At 41.3% G+C, this 24,936-nt stretch overlaps 1 protein-coding gene across 1 annotated transcript; it reads left to right on the top strand.

The window, feature by feature from the left end:
* Positions 1-8,904: 8,904 nt before the first annotated feature.
* c1ql4b (complement component 1, q subcomponent-like 4b) lies at positions 8,905-22,489 on the top strand (the record flags this gene model as incomplete). Its single annotated transcript, XM_080026408.1, has 2 exons — positions 8,905-9,447; positions 22,310-22,489. The coding sequence occupies exons 1-2, from the start codon at positions 8,908-8,910 to the stop codon at positions 22,487-22,489; spliced, it is 720 nt and encodes a 239-aa protein (XP_079882534.1). The 5' UTR covers positions 8,905-8,907.
* Between the last annotated feature and the right edge of the window lie 2,447 nt (positions 22,490-24,936).

Raw genomic sequence — 24,936 nt, forward strand, 5'->3', positions numbered from 1 at the left:
AAAAATGAAATAAAAAAACTTGGAAACAAACAGAACTGAGAGAAGATTTTTCTTAAAGGTTCAGTAAGTGAAATGGTTCTTTTAGCCAACTACCTGTCAGTGACTGCAGTTAGCAGTCCCCTCCCTCGTCCCTACGTCACCACAATAATGCACATTATCTAGCATCATCTCAGATCCGTAAGTGTTATAAAACATAATAAAAACCATCAAAACAGACATTGGGAAGGATTTTTACCTGCTCCGCCATTGTAGGTGCATAAACATTCACCCATCTGTCGCTCTGCATGTGCACCGGCAGTGAGACATGTGCCGGTTTGTATCATGCTCTCTTCTGATTGGTTATCAGCAGTGTTGGGAATAACGCCGTTTAAAATAACGGCGTTAGGTAACGCCGTTCTTTTTTCAGTAACGGGGTAATCTAACTAATTACTTTTTCCGTCGTTACAACGCCGTTATCGTTACTGAACGTTAAATGCGGTGCGTTACTATGAATTGATTGAATAAACTGTGTAATCCGAACGCACCCCTGGCTCCATACTACACACACTGCTAGTGAGGAGACCGGTGTGTTTTATTCAGTGTGGATGACATTATAACTGTCAGTTAGCGCCGTCACGTCAGTCAGCCGGAGCGCCTGTTAAGTGAAGTTTCTTTTTCTTTCTCTCTCTGTTGTGTGAGCTTGCACGTTGCCGCACTAACCACCTATCAATCCACGGTTGAAACGTGCTCTCCCTGAGTTTGTTTGCATCGCCCTTGTGAGTAAGTGCATGGAGTTTCCCGATCTCTATAAATTGTAATTTATGCACGTTATTAAACGGCCGCGATTCGCCGGTTGCATCAGCTGTTTAGCGTGTCATCACGAGCCGAATATTGCTATTGTTCTTTTCCTGGGATCTGTATGCTGCTGTGCATGTTAAAGAAGGAAATAAACAGGATAAATCCTCTCCTCCTCTCATCGTCTCATGCTTTATAGTCTGACGTTTTTGGCTGTTTTAGCCGACACCCCTGAAGTGAATCCAGTGATATTAGCAGATCAGCACGGTACTTCCAGCAGTTTCCTCTACTACTTTTGTTGAGAACAAAATAGGCCTACTTGAAGTGCAGGATAGGCCTAAACCTCTGGCTGTCTGTTGATGTGCAATAAATATTGAAGGTTATGTAGCCTACAAGTAGGCCTACCTGTCTGTTCTACTCATTTCAACTGACTTGTGAAAACTGCTCAGAAAAATCCAAATTGACAACTTTTTTTTTTTTTTTTTTACACTAGGCTAACGCAAATAGTTACTTTCCCTGGTAACTAATTACTTCTATTGTAAAGTAATTCAGTTACTAACTCAGTTACTTTTTGGAACAAGTAGTGAGTAACTATAACTAATTACTTTTTCAAAGTAACGTTCCCAACACTGGTTATCAGTAGTGGGATCCCTGAAAAGTTTATTTGCCGATTACATGCAGAGCGGGTGACTAAGAGATCGGCTTTATGAAATGCGCACAGTATATAAGTGATCACTGTATGAATATAGAGCGATTTAACACTTATATTAACATAGATAAATCACTTACTTCACCTTTAAAATAGGATGTGCATTTTTGCACAAGGAGGTTGCTCAATCGCTAATTTTATATATGTTTAATGTGTGTGGCAAATCAACCTTAACACAAGATCTATTTACTCGCTGTTGAAGCATTCAATAGTACCTTGTGAGATTGTTTGCTATATCTCTGAGGTGACCAATCTACTTTCAATCTGAGCTGAAGTGTGTTTCTGTCTTTATGGCTCTGGACTCAATCTGCTCAATTATTTTCCATCTTTTCCTCATTGTTGCAAAGTACAACCATTTCCATATTCATCTTTGTATATATTTGCATTCAACTATTTTCTTGCTCCAAAAAATTGATTGTATGAATCTTGGTAAAAGTAAGAAAAGAAAAAATGAACCCTGGGGTACTGACACCTGTCACGGTGATCCGCTCACATTTATAATCCCCCCCTGCGTTGTAGATATAATCTGAACCAAGTGAGGACTGCACCAGATACATTATCCCGCTCCCTCTTCGAGACGCAAACATCACTCTGATGATGCATGCTTTACCAACCTGGCCAGGCCTCTTCCCTAACAGTCCCAGTGAACAATGCAAAATGTGATGCGGAGTTTGCTCATTAACATGCTTCATGGGTCTTCCCCAGAAGAGGTTTAGCAGTGTTATATCATCGTCACTTTAAAACCATTCCATATGACTGAATATATATAGTGTCAATGTGATGCTATGACCCTTACATTTCCATTAGCCTCACTGCCTCTCCGTTCTCCGTCCCTCTCAGACTCTTGCTCTCTCCTCCCGGCTCCCTCGCTGACCTATTAGATTGCAGGTTAGGTTAAGCCCTTTTCCACAGCCACATACTTGGCTTGTAATTGTGACTTACAGTGTTGATAGCGACTCCTCCTTGAATGAACTGGTTAATAGCATGGTAACCTCTCTGATCACATACCGTCTCTCTGCTCATGCCCTGATTGGTTTTACTGATTGTTCTAAAGAGAGAGAGAGAGAGGGACTGCCCTGCTAGTAAATCACCTTTGCCCATGCAGCCTTGTCTATCCTCTGCTTTCTGGAAAATCATGAGTGTATCAGCTAGAATGATTCATTCCGACTCGTAGAAACAGTTTTTAATGTCCATAGATCAAGAGTAGCCTATTGGCCTGCAGAGACCTAAGATCAACGGGGGCTCTGGCAAAACGTGTAAAGGCTCATTTATGCGTAAATAGAGACGTACGTTTACAACGTTATATCCGTCACTGCCCTCATACTTCCATGCGTCCTTTATGTTGGAATTGATATTAAGCAAATCAACCACTAGTGGGCAGCAGCGCTAGCCTGGTTCTACCAGACCATCGTACTTCATTTCATTTGTACAGAAGGTCTGGAATCGCTCAATTGACAAACGGTAACTCACTTGAAGGCGGGTGTCTGTTGAAGTTTAAAACTATTGGATCTGCCCAGTGCCACTCTGGATCTGCCAACCAACCATGTCATGCGCCGGCTTCTGAGCCACTCCTCCTGTTTGCTGATTGGACCGGCAGAAATCTGTCCGGAGAAAACCTAAGAATATACCGCACACCCAGACTGACTACTGAAGGGAAATGAAAATTAGTAGTAGGCGGGCGGTGCCAGGCTACAGCAGCGCCACTCAGAGTAAAAAGTTACTCAAATAGGAAGAAGAAGAGTCAAACAGTGAATTAACTGGAATAAATATCTTATAATAGGTCCATGGAAGAAACAGCTTTAGCGATATAGGCCTACTACCGTAGCGATGGAAGAGGCTAAACTAGAGGCTGTATTATAGACAGCGGGGGTCTGTGAGGACATTAATCACAACATGTCAAACAAACTAGTCTCGCACGGACCTCCGGCACTTCTCTATTGCTGCCGTCAGCCTGCCGTCTAGCTGACATTCTTCCCGTGTGATCTCCGCTCATGCTGCTCTGTTGTAGTTCAGTATGTCCCTGTGCCCCGGCTGTACGGTATAACTTCATAGATAGGCCTAGATAAATGTGTATGTAATTACGTACCAACTCACAAAAACCTCTCGTCAAAAGTTAAGACATTTTCTAAAGTATTATGTCTTTCGTTTGTGTTTGTAAACAAATGTACAGTAAGTGAAAGTGAACTGTTGGCTATGCGCCCCCCTTGATCTTCAGTAGTAATGCTCCGTTCTGTCCGTTTGGTACGCATCCGCAAGCTTGCAGGATACGTGCAGAAATACGGACGTAATGTACGCAGAGTACGGACAGAAGGCTCCGTCCGTATCCGTATGCGTATGGCCTTAACTCACACCAGCTCCAGGAGTGCTGTTACTGTATGTAACTGTGGACAATTTCACCTGAGAGGATGTAAAGGTTATCACACATACACACTAAATGATGTCATCGTTTTTTGGATAACTCAATTGACTTTGAGCTTTTTATCTCCAAAACAATAAAGCAGATGAACAATTATGCAAGAATGCGATAACCATTATTTAAATATCAGGTACATGCTGCCATCTGTTATAATGCAACCAAGTTTCATACATGGGTATAGTGATGACAGCTGAAGACGGTGAGAGATGAAAAATATGGAAAATAAAAGCCAAAATAACAAAATAATGTTAAATAAAACATCACAAGATACTATATTATTGAGTAATATAATTATTGAGTAATATAATTACTGAGTAATGTAATTACTCAATAATTTGAGTAATTACATTCAAATAAGTACCAATACATTCGCACTTGTGTTTGTGTGTTAGTGTGTGTGTGTGTGTGTGTGTGTGTGTATTTTCAGGTTCAAATGTGTATTTTTGGTGTCTACTAGCGTTTCTTTATGGTTTATTGTTCATAAAACCCAATATATTTATCACACTGCCCATTTCTTCATCTCATACTGTATTTCTAGCATTTTTCACCCTATGTCTGAAACGCTCCATTTTTATCTTTTTGTGGGCTGGTAGGGACACCAAGTAGCTAAAATATGTGTGCACAAACACTGGAAACGTCACTTCTTTTTAATAATATGTCCTCTTTAACAGGACCTTAAAGTTGCTTGGTGAAATCCATGATCCTCATTTTTCATACATGTTTGCATTTGTATTTTTGTTCTAGTTATCTCTCTGCATGTATGACATCCATTGCATTTATTAAGCATACTGTCTGTCCTGGATCTAAGATAGAGGATACCGTGTATTGTACAGGTTGTCAAGCCCTTCTAGGAAAGATTGAGATTTTTGGACCATATAAATAGATTTGAGTATACTTTAATAACACTTTAATGATTTTAATGACAATTTCCCTGGGAAAAACAGCAGCAATCATGTGCACGAGCATCTGACTTAGTGTATCTGTTGCTCTTATTGACAAGGTTGGGTTAGCGGCCCTTTGTGTTAACAACAGCCTGAGACTTACCCCCTTAGCGTTCCGCTCTTTAGATCCAGTTTGTAGTGGTCGCTGTGAAGCCTTTATATCAGTCATATCTCCACAGCGCAGACACCTGAACGTCAGAACAGAAAAGGACAGATATCAGAGTGAAGGACAAGAACGATGATGCAATACTTGTAAGTAACAATTTCAAATTGATATTTTGTCAAATATAGATCAGAATAATATAAATCAAAACATCTGTCTCTTTCTGTAAACCTGGGCCTAAATGAAACACAGGTGAGGACGGCACTGTACAAACAAGAACATGAAATCATATATCAAGAGGCTAAAGAGTCAGAGACAGATATTATCGCTGCGCAGCTTATATATTCATCGGCTTAGTTAATATTTCATAGGGCTCTAAAAACCTCATTCTCTCTAAATTGTCTTCCCCTTCTGGGCAATAATACTTTAAATGCAGGGAGCCTCTGAGTGTGTCACCAGTGTGTCAGAGCCCACATTTAAATGATGTGTATACTTACGTATGCATGTAGGTGCTCCCACCATAAAAGAACATAAAGAAGCACATCCAGGCACACAAACACAGATAGTGGATAGAAGCAGATACTGTAAAACACCATATTCACTAAGACAGAAAATTCTTCAGCCTCTATAGGTTTCTGTTTGATTTGCCCATTTCTTTTTTAAATGTAGAAACCCCACACTTTCCGACAAGCTAGTTATTTTCTGTCTCCAAATGCAAATGTGAGTAGAGGCTTGGCATCTGCCTGAGGGCTCAGTTGGCTGACAGTATGCATTCTGGGGAGTGATCTATTGATCCATATTCAATATCTGCTACACTCTCCTGCTCAGTGAAGTTGGGAAATGAATAAATAAGGAGCAGAACTGACAGTACATACTTGTGCCTTTAGAGGACTGGGGGGAGGGAGGGGGGGCTGCCCAAATGTCTTATACTCCATCGCCTGTTTCTTGTGTAAATGTCATGCCTTAATAAAAATAAGGAAAAAGTAACAAATTATTGCCGTTTTGTATTTCAGAACCGATGCTTTTTTTTAATGTTATGCGGGTGTTTCTGATACAACTGTGAGTGTGATCCGAAAGGATGGAAGAAACACCTGCAACAAATCTATTTCAATAGGACCCCCCTGCTGCTCTGTAACAGCAATTAGCACACCTAAAATGAATAACATGAAGAAAAAGGTCCACTTTAATTAATTAACGGATGAATGGTATTGATGTAAAGTCAAGGAAAGAGAGAGAGAGAGAGAGAGAGAGAGAGAGAGAGAGAGAGAAAGAGAGAAATAAAGAGATGAGGAGGAGATGGAGTAGGTGGGGTGTTGTCAGCAGCAATACATCTTTCATCTCTAACGAGGTCTGAAAGCTACAGAAACACAGACGTCGTCAACAACAAACCCAAGAACACCACTCTCTCACTCTCCTCCTTTCACCTTATCCTTTTCACCTCGCGGTCCTGCGTGAGGTGTGTCGGTCTCACATCTGTAGCCCACGCTTTGTGCTCACGCATTCGGTCTCTGCCCACCTGCTGTTCTCCCTCCCAAACACAGACCCGCAAAGAAGCTGCATCCGAACTCATACTTGACAAAGCTTTCTTAGGGCAAAAACCAGGCTAACAAGACATAGGCCACTATATGATCTGCTGCCTAGATCATGAATAACTTCTAAGGCGGTCTCAGCGTGGGATACATTTCGCAAGACAATTATAAAAAAAAATTAAAGAATATATATAATAAAATATGAACTTGAAATAATGCCTTTATAACAGAAATTGAATCGAAAGTGAAATAAGGAAGCTGTAAATTCATTGAACATTAAATTCACATTCATATTCAAACATATTCATTCACAGTCACACTAAATATTAGCAAATATTGTGTCGTTGCTGCTGTTTTAATTGAAAATCAGTCTTCAATATGTGCACTTAAAAAGGACAACCATTGATTGAGTAAACTATTAAACAGGTGGTCATTTGATTTGTGAAAAGGTCATCTGCAGGATGGTGAGTGTGTGTGTGTGTGTGTGTGTGTGTGTGTGTGTGTGTGTGTGTGTGTGTGTGTGTGCTTGTGTGTGTGTGTGTGCTTGTGTGTGTGTTTTACGGATGATGGGAGGGGCGGGGGAGCAGCAGCAGTAGGCAGATGCCGACGAGAGAGAAGCAGGACGGAGAATACAACAAGTGAGTGAACTGTTGCTCTGCAAATAAAGTCTGCCGCGGGATTTCTGCAGGGCGAAAGTCCGCCAAAAGTGTCTCTTCGGAATATGTGATTTTATTTGAAGGAGGCGCTACGAGACTTGTATTGTAGAATTATTATTATTATTATCATTACTTTTTCTTTTCTTTTTTTTTCGTACTCTCTCCGTGTCTGCTCGGACTGCCGGTGAGCTCTGCCTTCAAGCAATTATTTTTGGACGGTGCGGTCGGGCCAACTTGCTGGATTCCTGGATGAGAATTTTTGCAAGTTGAAATATTAGAGTGACTTGAAGTTTGCACCGGAGCGCACCAACTTCTCGCCCGATGCGACAGTGAACGCGCTCGGTCACCTCGGAAAGATTTCACAACGGTCCTGGACTCCTGGACCAGTTTCCCTGCGGCGTTTCCATCTGATCCCGCAGTATGAAAACACACTGAGAACCGACAGGAAGGAATCAGAGAGAAAATTAGGTAAGCTGTCCTGTTCTGTTTTTTTCCCTTCCTTGCGTAGGCCTACATTCTTAAAAGTTTGCTGCTGATATTAAATATTTCCTTTTGCTCTGTTTAAATCCAAACTGCTATTTAGAATTTAAAGGGATTTTTTTTTATGAGTTATTACCAGTCATACACTCAGACTATTATTGCTGTTAAAAGAATAGTGAATTGGACTGTTGTGATACCAACCTGTAGGCTAGTTGTGAACCTTCGTTATATTACCATGTAGCCTATTAACTTTAACCAATAATGCCAAAATGTGAACATAGACTTATAGTCAGGCATTTCTTCAGGCAACGCTTTGTTTTGAATTGCTGACACAAGATAAATATTTAAATGAATCAAAACAATGAATTAGTGGGATGTGGTTTTGTTATTTGATAACTGCTTAGTGTGTGTCTTTTGTTTTTGTCTTTTAGGTTTGGGTGTGCACGCTGTGATAAAAATGCTCTCCGCCGCATTTCAAGCTGCCTTTAAAACAAGAGTTTCCACTTTCAATGCAATTTGGCCTGCTCTCTCCTCAGCCTTTTCATGACCAGTAACACATCTTTATTTGGGATGGAGGAGTAGACTACTACTGAAACAACTAATAGGTTATATATATAGAGAGAGAGGTGTGAGCCCATCAAGGAAAACACAAGCAGAGAGGAAGAAGATATTTAGCATTTTTCTTCATTCTACTCTTCTCATTCCTGGACAGACGAGCCCTTCCCCATATGTGGGGGGTGAGATGAACTCCAGTGGGAATAGTGTAGACCCCACCTGACAGCTCTCTGCCTGAGCAACTCAAAGCTTTTCACTGGAACCTCTCCATAACCACAGAGCTGGATAAACAAAACAAAAACAAAAGATAAAATCCAACATCTCAACGGTGACGCTCATTTCTGATAAAGACCTTTCAAATATTAACGTTGCAAAATGATGCATTATGTTTAGAAAGGTTTAAACTTAACCAGGTAAAACACTGAAATAAAATGATACTAAACAAATTTACAGAACATCAAATCATTGAAAAGACTATTTGTCGTTCTCCCCTCGACTTCTGATAGTGTCCTGTCTAAGAATTGCCTGTCCTGCTCCTGAACTAGCCCTCGAATTATTTTCTCTGCCCCACACAATCCCATATTTTCTTCCTCCACCCCCTTGTTCCAGTAGTTACTCTTCTACCCCGAGGTCAGCCTGGCCGGCACAACCATTCCAGCCAAGGGGGAGGAGGACTTCCTCACGCTGGCCGCCTCCCGGCTCAGCCGCAAGAAACGTGTCATCGGGGCTGGAGTCGGCGTGGCGATGGTCCTGGTCCTACTGGTGGCCATTCCCCTATTGGTCCACACCACCAAGGGGGGAGGGTCGGGGGGAGGGGGCACGCATTACGAGATGCTCGGGAGCTGCAAGATGGTGTGTGACACTCTAACCCCCCCACAGGGAGAACTGACAGCCGTCTCCCCGCAGCCCCCAGACTACGCAAACCGTAGGGGCAAACAGGGCTTCAGAGGAAGCCCTGGACTTCCTGGTCCTCCGGGTCCTAAAGGGCTCCCCGGGGAGCCTGGTAAACCCGGACCACCCGGTCCACCAGGGCCTGGACCTGGGGGCTACGGCCAGTCCCTCTACAGTCCTAAGATCGCCTTCTACGCAGGCCTGAGGAAACAACACGAAGGGAGTGAAATACTCAAGTTTGATGACGTGGTGACCAACGTGGGGAACTACTATGAGCCGAGCACTGGCAAGTTCACCTGCCCGCTGCCCGGCATCTACTACTTCACCTACCATGTTCTGATGAGAGGAGGAGATGGCACCAGCATGTGGGCTGACCTGAAGAAGAACGGACAGGTGAGTGTGTCTTTGGGGGTGTTAGGTGGGTAAGTTCAAAATGCATTTAGTGATAAAGTTCCACCTTTTTGAAAGAAGCCTTGGGTCTGCAGACATCAACCAACCAGTTTGGTCAGGTTTGAGAACAACAACTACTTAATTAAGGTTAGAAATAGGCTTAACATTACTATTTGTAAAGATCAATGGACCCCCATGGTTACAATCTTACCGCTTTGTTAATATTAAAAAAGGATTGTGGTCAGGGTTACAAGAAACCCATGTTTACTGTAGGCAAAAGGAAGCAAACAGCTTTCTCCCATGTCAAAGTCTATCTCAACCACCTCCCTCTGCATTCATTGTGGTTCTAAAACATTACATTGCACTTCTTCTGCCTTTTCTCCTGACAGGCAAGAGAAGTCCTAGATGCCAGAGGGCTTTGTCATTTGACAGTAAATATGTCGTATTTGGGTAGTAGCTGAAACAATCAATGCTGTCATTTTTCTTGGTAGGTTGCCTCTCAAATACTGTCATAAACGACACCTCTCCGACACAGGACCATTATAGTATTTTTTGCATGGCCATTCAAATGGACCGCATTGTATTGCGCAAGTCTTGCTGCCCAGTATGGCAAAAATAAAAATTGTATCACTTATTTAAATTGAAATTGAAAAGAGAACTGTTTCCTTACAATAGGGGAGAGTGGGGTAAAGTGAGACACTTTTTACATTTGCTCCCCTCTAACCAAGCTAAAATGTTTTATCAGTGAAATGTACACATTTCCCATTAATTCAGGATGTTTTCTAGCAAGAAAACTTACTTTTACATGCAAAGAAAATATTTTTGTGAAACAAACATGCTTACAACAGCACCATGAGGTCCTCTCATTCATGGCCAAGGGGAAATGGGAGGGGCTTGAAAACATAATGCTCACATGATCAAAAATGTGTTCCGTTACCTACATACAGGGGGTGTCTCACATTACCAGATGTCTCACATAACCGCATAAGAGCATCACCATCAAAAATCTAATGCAAAAGATCCACAAAATGTACAGAGAAAATGAAAATGCTGTTTACTTAGAGCAGAATGTAAGTTAAATTACTCATGTGGTATCTTAATTTTTAATGGATAAAAACTCATCCCTCAAATCAAACCTCTGTTAAATAATGCATTTTAATCAAAAAAACTATAAATGGTTGATTTACTTTGGAGGACGCAGTTGGAAGAAAACAAGGGTGGATGAATGTACAAACAGAGGTGGGACTAAGACCTGCAAAACATGGAAAGAACAAACTGTAATAGATTGTACAACTTGCAAACAAAGGAAGAGAGAGCGAGAGAGAGAGAGAGAGAGGGAGAGAGAGAGAGAGACAGAGACAGAGAGAGAGAGAGAGAGAGGGAGAGAGAGAGAGAGACACAGAGACAGAGAGACAGAGAGAGACAGCCAAGTGATCAAGAGGAAACAACCCTCTTTCTTCTTGGTGGAACATAGCAAGAATGCAACAGCTGGCTACTGTCCTCTGCGGGACTCCGACTGTAACTCTAATAAATGAACAAGTACAAATGCCTGTAAAAAAGCATTGGATGCTTCCATCTGGAACTCCGTGACAAGCTTGAGGTACTGAGCCCTAGCTCTCTCTTGTTAGGAGCCCCTGATTCTGACACGTGACGTCCTGGGGATTACAAGAGAGGAAGACAAAGAAAAAACATACTTTGCATTGTGACAAGCCGAGACAAACTAGGGTTGATTTTTCGATTGTACAACATCAATTTCTCTACGCATAATTTACACGGTGCATTAACAGGTAGCAGAATGCCACTGTGCAGACCAGTCACCCTGCTGGTGCTACGGTTCATCTGAAAAAGGCTTACAATACATTAAGTGATACGAATTCAATAGGGGGCAGCTAGTTTCCACAGAAATCTTTGAAACTGATCCTATGAGAAATAAATGTCCAGTTTCGAGTTGTATCTCATTTTTGGAAATGTATGACATGTAACAAAAGTCCCCAGATCTAATTGTACCCTGGACATTGCAGTTCATTCTTAAGCCATAGGTCCCCAAACCGCCCGGAAATTGCTTCTTGCTTACCCTACTCTTAGCATATCCAAAGCTGCAGCCTTACAAATGGCGTCACCTGCCAGTTCTGATCCGCTGCCACTGATGAACTTCACAGGGAAGTTCACGTCACGCCTCGGCAAGTTAATAGGAATCGCCAGCTCAGCAATAACGACATACAGCCGGCCCCGTCAGCTTTACCAAAATTCATCCCAATTCAATTCATGACGTCACTGACAACATCATGACGTCTTTACTGTAGATAGTTGCATTTGTCCTGGTTCCATCAGTTGGCAAGTTATATGTATCAAAGAAATAGATTTAGTGACAAAAGCATTTTTTAGAACATATTTTAACATTTTAAGGTTGGAAGGATTTTTCTTTTTAAATATATTTTACCCACTTGTATGAAACATAACTGACACATGTATCCCATGATTGTATCACACAATGGTGCAGATCTTGATCCAGTTGGTGATTTTGAAATTATGGCTGTTAAAAATGATGTTCCTCATAATCTGCATCTAGAGCTGCATCTGATTCATTAGTGCAAGGGTTCATGAGAAAACTGGGGAAATGTTCAAACTGCCGTACTTGGAAAATCGACCATTTCTTTTTTCAATTCCAACTAAATTGATTTGTTCCTTGACCCGTGGACTCACTTAAATGTACTTATAATTTATAATACTTAAACATAAACATGTGAGCTAGCACCTATCAATGTACTGTACATCACGTTCCCTACAAAAATACAGACATTATGATTCTGGCGACCTTCTTTCGTGACTGAACAAGTCCATAAAGATAGTTATTTCCCGATGTAATGGATTGACAGGATGCATAAAGTGCAGAGTAGAGAGGACAGACAGTTAAATGCCAGATATAATTGGGGGACTTGGTTTGTTGCGTGCCTTCACAGACATTGTCATTCCTGTCGTCTCCTGCTGTTAAATCTTTCATAGCCTTTAGATGAGATCCTCTTCCCCTCCACCTGTGCCCCTCCTTTGTGTGCGCGCAAACACACACACACACACACACACACACACACACACACACACACACACACACACACACACACACACACTTCTATCATCCAACCTGGCTATTGACTCCTTCCCCATTAATTATCTTTTCCATCAACTAAATTATTTAACCCACTTCAGTGTTGATCTTGCTCTCAGTTTCATTGCACCTGCAGGTTTTTCCCGCTAAAAGACAAGTGCACTTGTAGCAGAGCGAACCAGCTAGGTCAATGAACCCTGAAGATAACAATTAAAAGGTTCGTCAATTTGCAGACATTTGATTGCTCATGACTTAATTCAGAACGTATTTTGCCAACAATGACTGAGAATTGAAAGTAATAGTTACACTTATTCACTTTCTTGCCCACTGTCGGGTGAGATGATTGATACCACTGTATGGTGAATAGCAGTCGATTAGCTTAGGATAAAGACTGGAAACAGAGTGAAACAGCTGGCATCTAAAAATCCTTCACACCCACACATCACATATTTAACTCATGTAGTTAATGCTTATTAAGCTTTAACTAAGCTGTTGTTCCTGGGTAGTTCATGCTTAGTTCATGTTTATCGAGCATTACATAAGCATTAACCTAATAGTTAATTAATGTACCCTTATTGTAAAGTGTTACCATATTTGCTTTACACTTGAGAGCAGCTTTGAAAACAAACTAGTGTGTTTCGCAGCATGTGTATGTGTGTATGTGTGTGTGTGCGTGTGTGTGTGTGTGTGCGTGTGTGTGCGTGTGTGTGTGTGTGTGTGTGTGTGTGTGTGTGCACATACACAACAATTGTCAGACTGATATGCATGGTGTTGATCAATGTCTTGTCAAAGGGAGCTGAGAATAAGATGTCCCGGGGAGGGATCACTGCAGATACAGGCAGGACACAGACAAGTGGGCTGACAGAGAAAGTAAGAGAGAGAGAGGGGGGTGGATGGATGGATGGATGGATGGATGGATGGATGGATGGATGGATGGATGGATGGATGGATGGATGGATGGATGGATGGATGGATGGATGGATGGATGGATGGATGGATGGATGGATGGATGGATATTCACAGGAGAATGGACAGGGAGGAATGAGAGAAAAGGAAAAATGAAAAAGCGTCCTCTGTCCTCCGTTAAGGGCTTGGGGAGGAGAGATGAAGCCATGTAACAAGACATGTGACTGACATACATGAAACCAAGCAGACTCGTGTCGCTGGCTGATTGCCTTGACCGTTGGCTAATGACATGTGTAGCTGATGTGCAAGTTTCCACCAAGTTTGAAGAGCTGAATCAGTCAAAGCGAGAGATCCTCGTGTCTCATAACTCATCAAAAGATTGGTGTTGCGGTAGATGACCTTTTCAATGGATATATAATTCACCACCAATATGTACTTTGCCCTTTACAGTGATGAGCATGAAGTGGGAGTGTGAATATTTATGGCTGGTCCAATTTCTGGAGAGAGCTGGGTTGGTCAGTTGGCCGCTCTATAGGAACCCCTTAACACACACACACACACACACACACACACACACACACACACACACACACACACACACACACACACACACACACACACACACACTAAAGTTTTGATAAAAAATGGTGTGGTAGTAGCAGCATTTTAATATCATCTCATCTGCTATTGCCACAAGGTAACCTCATTATGTGGCGGTGGCATTAAGCTGGCTCTGACCTGCTGGAGGATGGGAGCGACTGGACAAACCTGTGCCTTATTAAAGTCCAACAAAATGACTCTGACATGGGGCCCAGCCTTAACAATGTGAGGTGTAAAGGTTGGAAGGAGATATACATGGATGAATTAATTAAAAAGTGGAAGATTTAGCTCTAGATTTAAGGTGCGTCAAAGGTGGTATACCGGTTACAATAAATTATGTGTAGGTTGAGCTAAAGGTGATTTTTTTTTTTACCATAGTGGATACAGGTTAATGTCTTATTAAAGGAGAATTAATGAATAAGGCCTTGTGGTTTATGCGTGTACATGAAAAATAACAAATTAGAAATTATTAGCTAATTAGATCATTAAATATACCAGTGAAAAGTCTTGGTGATGACAGGCTGGGACTCAATTAGATGAAAGAAACATCTTGTGTCTACTAGGTAGGTGTGATACTGTGAGAGGTGGAAGTGGCTAATTACAGTATGTCAGACAAGGTGTCAATATGAGCCTCATGTTGCGCTTCAAGACAACTGCAAATGCATGTCATTTTTATGCCTTCTGAAAAGCTCTCTTTTCCCCCCCAACAGTTGTGCGTTGGTGGGATAATTTATAATCGAGAGCAATTTTCTGCATGGTGCATTGGCTTGGTGGCAGATACACAATGGCCTGACATTAAAATGTGGATTTTTTTGTGTGAAAAAGGATAAAAGTCCACCCTTTCAGACGAAAATATCTTATAGCGCAAACAGAAAGAATCCTCTCGTATATCCTGCAGCTTGCCCTTGTTTTTCTCTTCAAACCTTTCCCCCCGACAACGCACACATTATGCGCATGTTCATGCACACGGCCAATTGCCAAGGCCATTATATTCTGTCGGCAGAAAACAGCGCGGCAGGTTGTTATTGTGTTTTGCCCGAGCCTTTGTTGTGCTTTCCTTCTGCCTTTCCCATTATATCATTATTTCTCCTCATCAAGGAAGCAGGAGTTGGTCCCTTTCATAAACAGCAGTGTATCACAGTGTTTGTCAGTGGCAATGCCAACACGAACAATGGTAATATGTACATTGGATTTCTTTTTTAAATATATAAGTATTCAATGAATAGAGGGATATTCACTTCTGACCTGTGGACAGCAATATAATTAATACTTATTGTTGTTTGTATCCCTGCATGCTGTGTGTCATCAATTTCTATGTGTGCACAGGTGTATGTGCACATCCTTTTGTAATACACACAGTTAAACAAGACAGCAAACAAAATGTCACGAAAAGAATACCATCATTTTACTTCAGACCTGAGGCTTTACTCTAGCTCTGCCGTTAGACTGACTGACGTAACCCATTTATATCCAATTAGAGCATCTCCCATACCCTCAAAGGTTTGAGTCCAGAGCCAATTAAAGCCCTTCTAATCAACTTCTTGACACCGTGGGTCTTGAGTGTTATGGAAAAATATTAACATTTAGTATGCCAATTAGTGTTTGAGTGTGCAGTGCAGGAGAAGGGTTACATGTGGACCTGAATAACAGAAAGAGGGTACCCCAGGTCGGTACATGTGGATTCAAGCAAGGGAGTATGCAGCGGCTTTCACAAAAAGGGCCATTTCAATTACCCTTCCCCTCCCCTCCCAGTTTACCCACAGAGTTCCCTCAGGTAACTTAAAGAGAGCCCGTCTCCATCGCCTCGCTCCGCACTGAGAGGTCTGTACATCACAGTGAATGAATCCTGTCAGTTTTATTACCAGAGGATCAAGGCACCACTGCCAAACAAAGCAAAACAGAAGGGGAAGAAAACACTGCCCACCACCACCACCACTCCCCCAAACCTCATTTATAGCCACCCCCCCCCTCCTCTGAAGCAGGCATGCTTGATCAGTTTGTTATCCAACAAGCTCCCTCCCCATCACTCAAAGCCCCTTCTCAACTTTGGCTTCCTTCGCCCCGAATCCTGTGCTTGGACTGTTAAAAGTGCATGCAGCTGCTCACCCATCTGCAAGCCCTGATCGAAAATTTCTGCTTTCACGCCCTCCCTTTCACTACTTATCCTCCTTTTCGTCTTACTTCATGCTTTCCTTCCATCATTTTCCTATACAAAGCTCAGACATAACAAAAAGTTTGACGATCAATGATATTAGGTTCATATACAAAAAAAAGTGTGATTGGCAAAATCATTTTGAAAAACATTATGTATTTGTCCCTTAAATGTGTCACGCAAATCAGTGGCACGCAGCTGAGATGTAGATTGTATTGAGCATTCAGCACTGTCAGTGAATTCATTTGTGGTGGTAAATGTCCTCCCTCTCTTTCTTTCTGTACTACCTTTCACTGTCTCTCACTCCCCATTTATTGTTACACCCCTAATGAAAAGTGGAGGCAGTGTAATCTTCTCTATTCTCCCGCGGGTCTCCCCCTCTCCCCAACAGCAGCAGATCAAGTCAGAACAGCGTTGGGCCAACAGACAGAAATTCACTCCCTTGTCGCTATCAATCTCCGCTGCTGTTGACAATAATCCTGATTTGCCTTCCCCCTTTTTTCTTTTCACTCCCAAAGCCCCAGCGCCAGCCTGCCCACTTTAAGAAAACAAGGTTTCACCGAGATTGTTGCTGACAGCCAAAACCTACAGATTCATCGCTGCTGGTTTCAGTTTCACAAAGCTCTGCAATGTCAACGGCTAGGCCCCTGTACAGAAATTGAAATACATTCTACAATGGTGAAATAAGGAAAAATATCGATTCGAAAATCTAAGTCATTAGCTAAAAGTTTAAAAGTAATTCACTGTCATCCTTATAGCAGCTGTGTTATCAGCAACATTGGAAAGAACAAAAGTGAAGGTTAAGTAAATACACTTGTATTTTAATCAAAATATAAAATTACATTTAGTTTCTTTGATTATAGACAATCAGTTACAATTTAAAAAAACAAATCAATTTCTTGTGAACATTAACTTGGAAAGAATTACAGTTAAAAGTATGTGCTCAACAGCAAAATGGCCTGCTTGAATATTATTAATTATTAGATTGGACTGTGTACCTTGTACCTACAGCTGACCGATGTCAATGTTTCCCCTTGAAATGTAGTGGAGACGTATGAAGTATAGCGCAAGATCAAAGCACTCAAGTACAATGTGTAGCCTAGCCCAAATTTGGACTTAAGCACAGTACTTCAGTAAATGTGATTTCCTGATGATCCGTATGATCCTCTACACTTAGAAAAATATTGAACATACAATATTTAATAAAAACAAGTAGTTCAACCTGGGGAACTTTCTCCCTTACTTATTGTTTTGCTGAGTGTAACTGAGGGATTTATGATAAACTCATATTCACTAGTGGTGATTATATTTACCTTGACCGCGCTAATACTTTAAATGTCACACCCTTAAAAATATGTGCATAAAATGTATTAAACAGCTAACTTATCGGCTGGGTTACTGTATATACAGGAGGGAAAATGCAACCATGAATTAATCATAAACATAACACATTAAATGTCAGCATCGCCACTGTCTGAGTAAAGGCTAAGTAAAGCCACGTGTCTCATAGGGAAGTCAGTCGTAAAAAAAAAGCTATAAATAATATTGTGTCCTTTTGGCTGGCAAATATAATTAGCTGATGTTCATGTTTAAAAGGCCATTTCAATGAGGTGGTGTGAATATCACTGCTGCAACCCCTCTTGTGACCCTTAAACTTGGGAGAAAAAAGGCAGAACCCAGCAGTTTTTTTTAACACGCTGCATGCTGTATAATTACATCATTAATAGGCGGGATTGTCATTGCACATGTGGACAAGTGAACCAGTTGTAATTGTTATCATACCCACTTTATTCTTAGGAAGTCACAGCAGCCTGTCAGCCTCCAACTCAGCTGAAAACACTATCAGGGGAATCCTGCCGTTCAACCGTGTGTAGACAGATGTTGGATGTACAAGATGTCAGAATCTCTTTTGCTGTTATATTTTTCCTATAAAAGCTATTAGTTTCTCCTCAGGGGAGCTGTTAAAATCCCTTTAGAGTAAAGCAGCCCAACAGTGTAATATAACACAATGTCTCACGTGGGTTTTTATTTTTCAGTTGTTCACTTGAGATTCATAAAATAAAATAAAAGAATGAGAGCTGCTCTTAACGGAATGTACAGTGAGAGAGAGAGCTTGATGGAGTGTGTGTGTGTGTGTGTGTGTGTGTGTGTTTGTGTGTGTGTGTGTGTGTGTGTGTGTGTGTGACCTCCTACTGGTATTTCATGGGCCCATTTGACCACTGTAGCCTATCCTGTGCCCCCATTTATTGTGATTGTATGGAGTTTCTTAGGAGTTGGACCTATTAGGCGAGGAGCTGCCATGGCTGTCCAGCTACCAATTACCGTAGCCCGCGTAGCCGTGTACAGCCTAGCATGTGTAGGGAGGGTGGGGTGAGGGATGCTCGGGGGGGGGGGGGGGGGGGGCGGGGTTAGTGGTGTCTGGGGGTTGGGGGTCCTCAGGAGACTTGCCACAGCAGCATGCCGTTAATCAATTCGATTTAGACCGGACAGGGACACACTTAGTCGCTTCTCCCACCACGGCGGGGGAGGAGAAATGCGTGCGTGACCTGCATCTCATTGGAGTGTAAGGACACAAAAAGATGGATAGATGGGTCCAGAATGAAGAGATAGCGTTGTGGTCGCAAATGGGAGAGGGGATGATGGAAGGGGCATGAGGTGTGAGGGTGAGACAACAATTAATGGAGTGATGTGAGTTGAATTAAAACAAAGGAAATGTATCGATTCATTTCCGTCTGAAGGGAGGAGGATAAAAATGTTCACCTTCTCTGCACAAAAGAAATGCCAGCTGTATTGAGGAATATATTGAGTTAAATCGATAATATGGGCGCAAAAAAAATAACGACATTATTGGATGGAGGACGGAGGAAAAATGGATAGTTTAGTCTGACTTGATTTGTTCTCGGTGATCACAAGAGAGTCAGGGAAACATGATGACTGGTGAAAATGATGGACCATATCCGTAGTCAGACCCAGACCCTGAGCCACATACAAGGATGGAGTGAGGGTATCATATTTGCATTCATTAATATTTATGAGCTTGTGTACTTTATTTCCCACTATTAAATGGATCGTCTGCTTGAATAGTTTGGTTACTTACCAAATGATGGCGCCATTTATTATAAGCAGATTTGCTGACTGGGTGCTAATAAACAACTTTGGATTTTGGAAACTCAGGGAGGCGACAAAATAAAAGAAACATCTTCGTAATGAACTAGGCTACGTTATTTGCGATAAAAACAGCTGTTTCCCCATGTTGAGATGTTGTCGGCTTAGTCCTGACATGTGGGATGCCTGGATTGCTCCTCACAAGAAAAGAACATCCTTTGAAGAAGGAAGAAACATGACATTATATGTAGCCCCTGCGTAGGCTATGGCAGTGATTTAACTTCCTCCATGTCATAATGAAACCTCTGTATGGCCGGGTATGGGAGCATTACAATCTTGCAACATACAGTACATACTGCACATATACAGTACATACATATAATATGGAGGCATCATTAGATTTGTGTTACATTATGTAAACATGTGCAGTACGCGTCAAATGTAACGGCCTCCTCCTAAATGGCTGCTCATACCATTACAGGCCCAGCATCATGTTTAGTGTGAGAGGAAGATTGTCCTCACATAAACCCGTCCAGATGTAGATTAAAGAGTGACAAATGACTTATCGGACCATATTTATCTTTTAAATTGTGTCAGGCTCCATGTTACGCCATCTTCACAGCAGATTATGCATCTCTGGGATGTTGGTTTTGAATATGGCACACGTTAATGCTCGTTTTATGAAGGCCATAATGGCTAGCTCTGGTTGTAACTCTGTCATAGGGGTGGTGATTGCATTGTTGGTCATATTGAGGCTTTGGTGTCATTCAACTGTCTATGTCCTTGCCAATGCATGGTTACCTTTAATATATTAGGATTTTTATTTTATTTAAAAAAAAATGATATTCCTACATTTTCCATTTCTTTGGAACTCTTTAATTTCTTCATGTTTCTTTGAAATACCCAATATCAAGGTGATAATTGCCAAACCAATTTGAATGTGCTCAGTTGAATTTAGATGATGAGTTAGGCAGCTGACTCCATCGCTGTAAATGTAATTTAGTTTCTTCAAAATGTAAAGCTTTCGTAATCAATTTTTTTATTTAAATATTTGATCAAATTACAGTGTTGCTAGTTGTGATGAAACCACAGTGAATTATCGCTTGACTGGAGTTCTCCCTCATTTCGGTAAGCATTTTGTTGTCTATCAGCTCATTGTTTCAGCTTGAACTTTTTTTAAGCATCTAGCTTGGCGGGCAAAGCATTATGCAGCTATTTAGCTTCGGATTTGGTGGGGAGAAGAGGGAATATTGGACATACATTCGCCAAGTGCATAGACACGAATGAATGCTGATGCTCCCTATCTGCTGGATGTGTAGGCAACTGTCTTTATACCTTTACATGCATACAGTTTACATTACAGTAACATGGACCACTGCCACACCTTAACAGAAGACACTGTTACCATGTCATGGTAATGATGAACAATTTGTGGTTCAGCTGCAACAAACACATGTTCATATATCAGCAGTGTTCATTCTGTTTGCTGGAAATGCTAGAGAAACAAACGGATGTTCTTCCTGATACCATCCTTGTAGTCCCCCAGACTCTTCTCTGCAACAGGTGGATCAGGTTTTTAGAACAATGTATAGCAACTAAGAAAAGGTTTTCTCTTATATGGAGGTTTGAGGCCAAAGATCACTGCACATCTCATCTCTCTACCCAGTGGACGGGAAGGCATCTGTGGCAATGACATTACTCCAAGATCACAGACTGAAACGTGAGATAAAATGGCACTGGATTCAACCAGGAAAAGGGTAAAGATTGATTCTGGTGGGATGCTGCTATCAAATGAAAAAGAGACACATTACAATCCTCATCCTATAATATGGAATTGAAAGGAATTGCCAGTTCTGCACTCAGATTATTAGCATGAATCAATCCAGTAATTGAATTACATGTCATAGTAGCAGATGATGTTATCTACAGTGATGTACAACTGGAGGTGGGCAGTTAACATTGGAGGTCTTGTCTAAGGACCCTCAATGAACAGGAATCAAACCCTGGTTACATGGTACCGAAGTCAGTTGTGTAACTTACTGAGCTATCCAGCTGTCAGTAATAGATACAATTGTTCCATCATGTGTGTCGCATTTGGGGGCGCTCGTGGTGTAGTGAACTGAGTGTCAACCATTTGCAGAAATGTTATGTGACAAAAATGTTCTCTGGTCACTGGGTTGTATATACTGTACATCCATGAATATATATATATATATATATATATATATATATATATATATATATATATATATATATATATATATATATATATATATATATATATATATATATATATATATATATATTAAGGTAGATATTGACAGGATATATGGCTTAATGGGTATTTAAATGGGTAAATTGTGTTATTGTGCCTAAATAGTCATTACAGGCAAAAACACCTTTTAAGAAAAAGTTCAGTTCAGTGAAATGGTCTTACTTTCAGCATCTGAGCAATCATTTTCCACATTCACACCTGTGATCTGCAAAAGAGAGTTCAGTTGGAGTTGCAGCCATGTTTGTGGACATCCTTTAAAGTACCCTGTTTATTCAAACCATGTCACAACCCCTCAAAAAAATAAAAATAAACAATGCTTCAGGGTCGTCCTCTGTCTAACCTCATCCACCATCAACCTCCTTCTCTGTCTCTCTGTAGTGCAGACCATCTTACTAGATGAATAATACTTTATTTTCTTTCAATGTCTATAATAAAGCCTTAAATTCCAAATTACCAAAACCACAAAACCCTGCACAACCCTGATAAAAAAAAAATCCTTTTCTACTTTCTCTATGGTATTTCTTTGCTCCTCGCTATCTTTGCAGACTATGAACATATTTCTTTTGTCTGTACCTCAGATGAGGGCCAGTGCAATGAATAATACTTTATTTTCTTTCAATGTCTATAATAAAGCCTTAAATTCCAAAGTACCGCAGCAACCAAAACCACATAACCCTGCACAACCCTGATAAAAAAAATACCTTTTCTGTTGTCTGTACCTCAGGTGAGGGCCAGTGCAATCGCTCAAGATGCAGATCAGAACTACGACTACGCCTCCAACAGCGTCATCCTGCACCTGGACGTGGGAGACGAGGTGTGTGTGCAGCTGGACGGGGGCAAGGTTCACGGCGGAAACACCAACAAATACAGCACCTTCTCTGGCTTCCTCATTTACCCTGACTGACAGTACCCCCTCCCCCCCCACCATTTAAATATACTCTACGCTATGTCATCGAGCAAAAAAAAGTTTCCTTTCCTTTTCTGCATAACACAACCATAGTGTCATTTTTCATTTCAATGATTTCGATGCTTTTCGTTCCGCAAAAAAAAATGAAGAACAGGATCATAGTTAACAATAGAGTTTGAAGGCAACTTGTGTAAAAAATGAAAATAAAGTATTGTATATATTACCGATTAACATTTATTTCTTATATACAAACGTGTGTGATCATTATGCTGTGCCATGTACAGTATGTTAGCATGGCTAAAATGATTACATCTGTTTCACACACACACACATGCACGCACGCACGCACGCACACACACACACACACACACACACACACACACACATACACACACACACACACAGGCGTGCACACACCAATTACACTTCCCCTATCAGTTGTTACACTGATACTAGATGGCCATTCCAGCTATCCAGTTTGAAATCGAGTGAGATGATCTCTGAATGTAGACTGTAGATCGAAGTGTGCACTGTTTACTTGGCTGCAGCCTCTCTCGACTTAACTGTGAGATGGATTTCTAAATGAGAAAAGTCATGAATATATTGAGCGCAGCTGATAATACAGCCAACACGGTGGACATAATCCAGTGGGCTGCTTGTCTGCGTTCCTGCCCGTGTGCCAGCATACTGTATGTGTGTGTGTTGAGGCGTCAAAGCATCATGTTGCTGCTGTTAGTTTAACTCCTGTTAAGGGAGGGATGGAGAGGGGGGTTGGCAAGTTGTGTCGGTAACAGTCCCTTGACACACACAGTATATATCGATACTGAGGTTTAGCTTTGAGATTTTTCCCCTGCTATGAGCTTATGACAGAGCCTCATCATGTCCTGCTTATGAGCTGAGGCTTCCTCCACAGCCTCACCTGTTCAGTCACACTCACATCTATAGTTTGCTGTATGACCTTGGCATTTTTAGGAAATACGCTTCTTACTTTCTTGCAGCAAGTTAAATGAAAAGATTGACACAGATTGACACCAGTCACAGTAGCCGGTTAGGTTGGCGTAGCATAAGTTTATACAAGAAAAGAGAGTTTGCTTAAATTAAGTGTTAACGGCGCACATTTTCAGACAGTGTCACTTGTAAGACATTCATAGTTTCAGTTTTGTTAACAAGAAAAGTGACGGTGTGAAGTCGGTGTGATTGTCGGTCAGAAAAAATACAGAAATGATTGGATGTAGCCCCTCATTAACCCAATGTCATAAAGGTGTGGGGGCCGGGTAATGCTAAAGCAGCTTTGGAAAACAGTGGGGAAAAAGCTAGCCTGTCTCTGTCAACAGATATAATGCAATCCACCTACCAGACCTCTCTGAAGCTCACTGAATAACATGTTATACCTCATTTCATTTCATCAAAACCTAAGTGTAAAAACAAAGATCGGTAGTTTTGCTGGTAAGCGTGTTAGGCTATACAGACAGAACCAGGCATGCTGTATCCCCCTTTTTCCAGGCGTTATGGTAAGCTTACCTAGCTGGCTCTTAATTCATATCTAATGGACAGACTTGAGATTGAATTAAATCTACTCATCTAACGCCCTGCATGAAAGCAAGTTAGAGTACTTCAAAAAGTGTAGAACTGTTTCTTTCATTTTACTGTGACCCATGGGGAGATGTTTTTGACTGTTATTGATGTTTCACTGCCATATGCCATACAGGTTTTTCTGTGCCTTACACTGTCTTTTTCACTTATATTATTTTATGCATGAGACAGTTTGCCTTGTCGGGTCCAGGATCCTATGAACAAGCCAATCTGTGGGAGACATATAAGGCAAGCCCCTCCTACGACACGGGGTAATCCATGCAAATGTTATTACTCGCTCCATGAAATGCAGATGGCAACAGAGCACATTGACTGTGTATGGAAATGGATGTAAATCATTGTTGTAAATAAAAAGCCCCCCCCTCACCCCCAAACAGAAAAAGAAAAATGGAGCCCGGGGTTCTGTTCTGTACGTTGGGGAAAAATCTGTGCGAACGAAGCTACAGAAGCATGCCAGTGTGTGAGTCAAAATGTGCATCCTGATAAAAAATGATAATAAATAAATGTTTATTCAGCCAAATTATTAAATTCAATAATTCTATTTTTTTCATGACATAGGTGCAATACTTATTTGAGCCCATTTAGTGTAGTTTTAGTGGATGAATGGAAGAAGAGAGCTTCATATTGGTCCGATAATACAATTAGCCGTGGCTTAAGTGTCCCAGCAGTCGATGTAGATCCAGCCTAGACGCGTCACAGCATGACCGCACTCTGATGAGTTTTGGGATATGAACTCTTGTGTGCCGTGACTGAATATCCACCCTGACGCTGTATATTGTACACGGACATTCCTCCCGAGCGACCTCACATTAACCTCTGTGCCACGCTGCATTCTTCTGTGTGTGTTTTCT

Source organism: Ammodytes marinus, assembly GCF_949987685.1.
Source record: "Ammodytes marinus genome assembly, chromosome: 4".
Lineage (NCBI taxonomy): Eukaryota > Metazoa > Chordata > Actinopteri > Uranoscopiformes > Ammodytidae > Ammodytes > Ammodytes marinus.